At 36.5% G+C, this 6858-nt stretch overlaps 1 protein-coding gene across 3 annotated transcripts in view; it reads left to right on the forward strand.

Moving 5' to 3' along the window:
* Positions 1 to 6858, forward strand: part of KCNH7 (potassium voltage-gated channel subfamily H member 7) — a 477505-nt gene that overhangs the window by 458207 nt on the left and 12440 nt on the right. For all 3 annotated transcript variants that reach the window (XM_003921927.4, XM_074399586.1, XM_074399587.1), the window contains one exon: positions 6551 to 6743. In XM_003921927.4, coding sequence (XP_003921976.1) covers positions 6551 to 6743 — 193 coding nt within the window. The remainder of the gene's footprint in view (positions 1 to 6550; positions 6744 to 6858) is intronic.

A 6858-nucleotide genomic window follows, 5' to 3' on the forward strand; every position in this document is an offset into this window, starting at 1 on the left:
CTCTACTCCCATCTCAAGATAATTCCCAATGAATTCATTACCTAACACCCTTCCTCTTTGAATCCTCCTTTTACACTTTTTTTGTATATTCCTGGAAGCTTGGTTATGTGTTAGGGCATTTAAAAAATACTGACAAAGCGATTTAAACTTTCAATTATTCAGTCAGCTTGTCAAAAAATGTAATTGAATTGAAAATCCCACAGAGTTTCTTGTTTCCTTCACCTTTGATCTAAACTACTTAACATGAAGAATAAATTTTAGTTTAGGGAGGAGGTAATCCCTTCCCCGGCAGAGTCCCACTCCACTCTGCTGGCCCTACCTCCCATATTAACTAAATAAATTTTAGTTTAGGGAGGAGGTAAGTCTGGGTGGTTTCCTTTAGTTCACCACCAGGCAAGATATTCCAGCAGTCCCAGACAAAAAACTTCACTGACTAAATTAAAATGCCCTAATCATAAGATTTATTAAATCAATTTAAAACACAAATGAGAGAAGAGGGAAACCATATGGGGAAATTAACACATTTCAAATATGCACAAGCATGGTAAAAGGACTACACTACCGTAATTCTGACTTACACAATGTTCGTGCATTTGCCATAGTGTAATGAAGTTACCAAGACCAGAGTTGAGGTTTGCAGGCCTTCAGACAAAAATAATGTCCTGTGCCAGTGGCACACACTTGCTCCATAACAAGGACACAAGCTATAGTATACCTGACCTCAGCTGTGGCTTTCCAGCTAGCCAGCTCAACAGCCATGTGTTTCATTAGCCTTTCACAGGTACAGCACACATAGAGCCAGAATGCGATGATACTGGTATGTATCACCAATGGGTGACCACATTTTGGGATGACAGTTGTTTGCCTAGAGGTGACATGAGAATAATTTGCTCTTTCCGTCTCTATGTATAAGCAACACTCTTGTTTGTTACATATTTCTATCTTTGATATGCCTGGCAGGTTACTAGCATGCTGTCTGTATTTAATATATCTTACGAATTTTGCCGTATTTAACAAGCTGCTTTGCTTACTCATCTGTGCTTAACACATCTATGAGTTTTGCCTAGATCATATAAACTACTGATTTATTCACTATCTATGCTTAAAATTTTTTGTGCATTTTGTCGATGTTGTTTATTGTCATTGAACACACAAGTGAATGAATGAATGACAAATGCAGCAGTGATTTATTTAGCACAATGCTGTCACTATACGTGCAATTGGTGAGCACAGTAAAAGGTCTTAAGTCTGCTACTTAATGACTTACAGGATAACTAGGTCAAATCATTTAAATTTTCCCCCACTGCCTACTTTGATTCATACCTACTTACAATGATAAGGACTAAAATAATATAAATGGGAACTACCTGTGCTATACAAAATGGAAGATGGTGTACCTGCAGCTAGGTAAAATTTTATTAACAAGGAACTTCACTTCTATTACTGGTGTTCATCTGAGTGTATTAACCTACTCTACATATAGTTTCTGGCTTGGACCTTTCATCAGAACTAAAATTGAGATTTTTAGCATCACCTGGTTGCTCTTTCATGGGTGCCAATCACTGCTGCTAGGATAAGTCAATGATTGCTTAAGACATTTGTTTTCAGTATGTCCTGGGTCTGAAAATATAAACTTTTAAGGGCACATTTATCTATGATCCATTTGGTGTGCAATCACCCAATAGTAATAAAAATTGTTATTGCTATTTTATTACATTAGTAAGTTGTTATTACTATATAAAACTTTTCCACAAAGTGCAATTAAATCTCTTTTTGACATGTTCCCGATATCAGTATGTGTTTCCTGAAGATGTTTTGAATTGGTGCTGTGAAAGTTGTCAAAATCAAAACAGAGTCATTAATGTTAGAAAAACCCTGACAAAGAGAGCTGGGGAAGGCCAGGAAGAGAGAGTTGTGTGCCTGATAACAAAAGCTATCACAAAGACTCTATAAAAATCACAACCTTGCACAGAAGCCACTGCAACCTTACAAAAAAAGTACTTCTGCAAGGACATCTGACCAGCAACTGCCTGTCCAATCTTGGACCAGTGTCACCCTTGTTATTGACCTTTGTAGTCAAGGATAATCATTTCAAAACAATCATGCAGTCTTCCTCATTTTTTCTTTAAAAAATGTATGCCTTTGCCTCACAGAATGAGTGCATAGTTTACTATGACATGAATATTCCTCTTGAATTACATATTCCCATATAAATGTCTTTTCCTTTCAGAGTGCCTCTGTTTATTATTTAGGTTGACACTACCAACAATACTACATCTCCTTTGACATTTGTTTCCAATTATCTCTGATATTTTCACAGATGTTTTTGTTGTTGTTGCTTGTTTTGGATTTTAAAAATCCAAAATATTACATTTTTACTCTACTGCTGTTTCTAACAAACTTTCACCTCCATTTGATTCTACAAGCTAAATGTGTACAAAAAAGTTTGAAGGGGGCAGCTCAACTCAGACTTCTACTTTACAGAAAGTAAAGAGTTTTCTAGAATTGGGTCTACCCTGTTTAGCTTTGGCATTTGTTTAAATGTAGAACTGTGAATTCCTACACCATTTGTCTCATTCAAATACACATATTAAATACAAAATGCAATAAAAATAAATAAAATGGTCTATCTTGCTTTACAGAAAGTAAAGAGTTTTCTAGAATTGAGTCTACCCTGTTTAGCTTTGGCATTTGTTTAAATGTAGAACTGTGAATTCCTACACCATTTGTCTCATTCAAATACACATATTAAATACAAAATGCAATAAAAATAAATAAAATGGTCTATCTTGAATGGTCCTTGCTACCACATCTTTTCTGCTTCAATGACTGATCAACCTATAGATATTGTTAAAGGTTTACATTAGAAATGTCCTTCTATATTTATATATTATGCCTGCAGATATACCCATTTAGGTAAATCTTTAAGACTTGATCCTAGAGCAGTGTGTCTCAAATTTCAATGTGTATTTGAATCATTTGGAGATCTTATTAAAATGCAGATTCCAAGTTAAAAGCTCTAGTTGGAAGAGATTCCACATTCTAACAAGTCCCCATCAATGTCCAGTGTTGTTAATCTAAAAAGCACACTTCGGTGGGCGTGGTGGCTCACGTCTGTAATCCCAGGACTTTGGGAGGCTGAGGGAGGTGGATCACGAGATCAGGAGTTCAAGACCAGCCTGACCAAGAGGGCAGAACCCCATCTCTACTAAAAATACAAAAATTAGTGCTGGTGGGTGCCTGTAAACTACTCCAGAGGCTAAGGCAGAGAATTGCTTGAACCCAGGAGGTGGAATTTGCAGTGAGCCACGATTGCACCACTGCACTCCAGCCTGGGTGACAGAGTGAGACTCCGTGACACACACACACACACACACACACACACACAAACACAAACTCACACACTTTTGAGTAGGGAAGCCCTAGAAAATGTAAAAATGTAGAAACTGTTAGTAATGACTCCTTCAATTACACACAGAGCAATTTATCTGCATGCCGCTAGCATGGCATTGAGCACTTGCTTTGCCAGTTGTGGTTATGTATGCGTTCCCTTCATTTGTCTTTCCTACGTGGTTAGTTCCTGTTAGCAATGTGAAATCAGATTTCATATTTATTCATGATCATGTTCTTCCCTCACCATTCTTTTGTGCCTGGTACATTATGGGTCTCTGAATGAGTGAATGAAATGAAATTATTCACTTTACACAGCTTTATAACAAGGCTGACAGAAGAAAAAGTTCTAAAACTATGTTGTTTTCTGTTTTAAATACCAAGCTGGATTTATTTTAAATTTATTTTAAATTCCTAAAGCAGGCTATTTAGTCTCAAAAGAAGAGTTCACTTTTATTTTTCTTTTTTTTAGATAGTCTGTCTCTGTAGTCTGTCACCCAGACAAAAGTGCAGTGTTGTGATCTCCCAGGTTCAAGCCATCCTCCCACCTCAGCTTCCTGAGTAGCTGAGACCACAGGTGCACACCATCACACTTTGCTAGTTTTTGTACTTTTTGTAGAAATAAGGTTTTGCCATGTTGCCCAGGCTGGTCTTGAACTCCTGAGGATGAGTGATCCACCCACCCTGGCATCTCAAAGTGCTGGGATTACAGGCATGAGCCATTGTGCCTGGCCCAACAGTCCATTCCTATTAAGCCAACAGACCCTTGTCTTAGCTTAATAAACACAGAAATACAACCCTATGCATAGAAAAAACTTACCAGTAAACTTCTCCCCTTTGTTGGACTATATCTAACAACTAGTTAATAAAACAAAATTAAGTATTCAACATTACTGCAGAAAGGGATTCTGCCACCTGGACAGAGCCTCAGTGATGTCTCAGAAGGGAAATGAGAAGTAGGATATTTATAGGACTGGAGTCTGGCCTTTCAAAGTCTGGGGAGCTCACTGGAATTGGGCAAAGTTTATGATATACTTTAGGACTACTGGACACAGTAAGCTGGGGAACTTGAATTGAGTCTTGATAAATAAAGTTTGATTAAAAAATTGTTGAGATGAACAGCCTACTGTCTCTAATAAGGCAATTTATAGACATTTCCTGAAGTAGCAAAGTTATTTATTACTGTAGTCTTATTTTTCTCAAAGTCTTCCTGGAACAAACAACAATGTCATGTTGACAGAGGTGGGCTATGCTGTTATCTAATTTATACTGACACAGTCTCTGTTGTCACCCTGCACCAGCCACTTTACCTGCACATGAGCTGTCATGTGCCTGAGTCCCCCTCATGGCAGTGGGCTGCGATTACTGGACATGTGGATGCTGAAGCCTCACCTTCCAATAGATTTGTTCCTCATAGACACTATTCAAATAGGTAGAATCCATAATAAAGAGATTTTATTTCTCAGAGACAGCTGAGGTTTGGCAAAGGATTTATATGACAAAAGCATCACCATAATTTTTGACTCATTTTTGGGTTTTGAATCTCCCTTGCTGATGCAATTCTTCGTCCAGTCTTTCCGCTAAAATCCTTTTACATTCAATTCTAATAGACATTGTGTAAGCCACTCACAATTGAATGCTGTTAGTGATGGAATACATTTGTACAGAAATGTTTATGATGACCTATGAATGTAGAATTTTCTTTGGAGGCTCAGAGGAGAAAGTAATTCTTGATGAGGTAAATAAGGAAAGATTTTTGAGTACAGATAATATATAAGCTGGGACTTGAGTAGAATGAAAGAAAGATATAACACATAACAGTAAACTAATGGGTCTGCTCAGTTTAGTCGGAAGCATAAAAATTAGATCAGACCTTTAGGTAACAAAAGTAGATAAATAAACCAGTTGATAATTCAATTTTTCCCTTTTCAGTGTGTGGTTTTGACATTTGCAAAAATGACATTTGCAAAGTCATGTATAATTCATAGCTATTGGTTTAGAAGACACAAAGCTGTATGGCTATATTTACCAACTATAGAAAAACTGTAAGAATAATGTGTTATTGTGATTCTTAGAAGGAAGATTTGGAGTATTAATATCAAAATATCAAAAACTAAAAAAAAGGTATTTTCTCATGTCTTCCAGGTTTATTATGTTGTCTATTAAATTAAACACTAATTTCTACTTTGAATTCTACAAATAAGCATGACTTTAAGTGGGCAAAATTAATCCTATGATTTTACATTTTTTTCTTTTCTTTCCATTTTTTATTCAGAGGCAAAACAGCACAAATAAGTGAAGAGTTAGAAGAATTTTCTAGAGGCATATGGTCCAAATTTTCTGTTCTTATGTCCACAAAATTTCCTCTGTTTTTAATGCTGTTAACACATGCAAAAGAAGGGAATCTGACCAATTATATTTTGCTATTTTCCCTTAAATTTTAATTTAAAATGAGAATAAAATTAACAGGCCAGTTGGCTACTTGTGAGCTTTAGGGAAAAAATAGACTAGTATTTTGCAGGCCAGATGGGTCATTAGAAGCAAGTGAAGTCAAATTTGGTATACTTCTTAACATACCAAAGGCCGTGACATATTCAGAGGGAAAAAGAACTTAGCATTTAATAGCGTTAAACGTTAAAGAAAGAATACAATGAATAATACACAATACTTAATATGAATAGGAAAGAGGTAAGGCTAAAAAAGGTAATATAAATGTAAAAATACATAAGAAATTATCCTGAGTGCTACAGTTATTAAACAAATGTGCTACCAATCCATTTTTTAAGAGCCAATAAAATGTTCACGAGAAACTAAGTAAAACCTAATGAAAAAGCAAAGACAATTACTGATTAAAAACGAATTCTCAGTGTGTTTTACAGTTTGAAATCAGTGAAGGTTAGTAAACATGTAGTATATTTTGTTCGTCTGATTTTCTGTTAACTGTTAATATGAGCAGGAAAGCAATAGTCTTTATCAGAATCATTAGTGAGACATACACAGTAAGTATCCATCAGGAAAGAATCTCTGTGCTCCCTCTCCTGTCCTTCTTGTTTAAAGCAAGGCCATAATTCTGTTTGCTGGTAGTGCTAAATTTTTTTTTAATACTCTTGAAATCCTGGACTTTTAGGACTCTCTTTTCCTTCTTCTCTCTATTCTGCAGGCTTGAATCCCAAATGACCACTGACATCCAGACCATCTTACAGTTACTGCAGAAACAAACCACTGTGGTCCCCCCAGCCTACAGCATGGTTACAGCAGGAGCAGAATATCAGAGACCCATCATCCGGCTGATGAGAACTAGTCAACCGTTAGCATCTATCAAAACTGATCGAAGTTTCAGCCCGTCCTCACAAGTGAGTGTGGATACCATCCAATCAAGAGTGTCTTTCAAAGTGTATGTTTCCACGAGTCACCTAAATCAGAATCACTTGGGGTGCTGTGGAAAACAGATTTCTGTCCCCATCTCTG

The sequence above is a fragment of the Saimiri boliviensis genome, chromosome 5 (assembly GCF_048565385.1).
Source record: "Saimiri boliviensis isolate mSaiBol1 chromosome 5, mSaiBol1.pri, whole genome shotgun sequence".
NCBI classification, from domain to species: Eukaryota; Metazoa; Chordata; class Mammalia; order Primates; family Cebidae; genus Saimiri; species Saimiri boliviensis.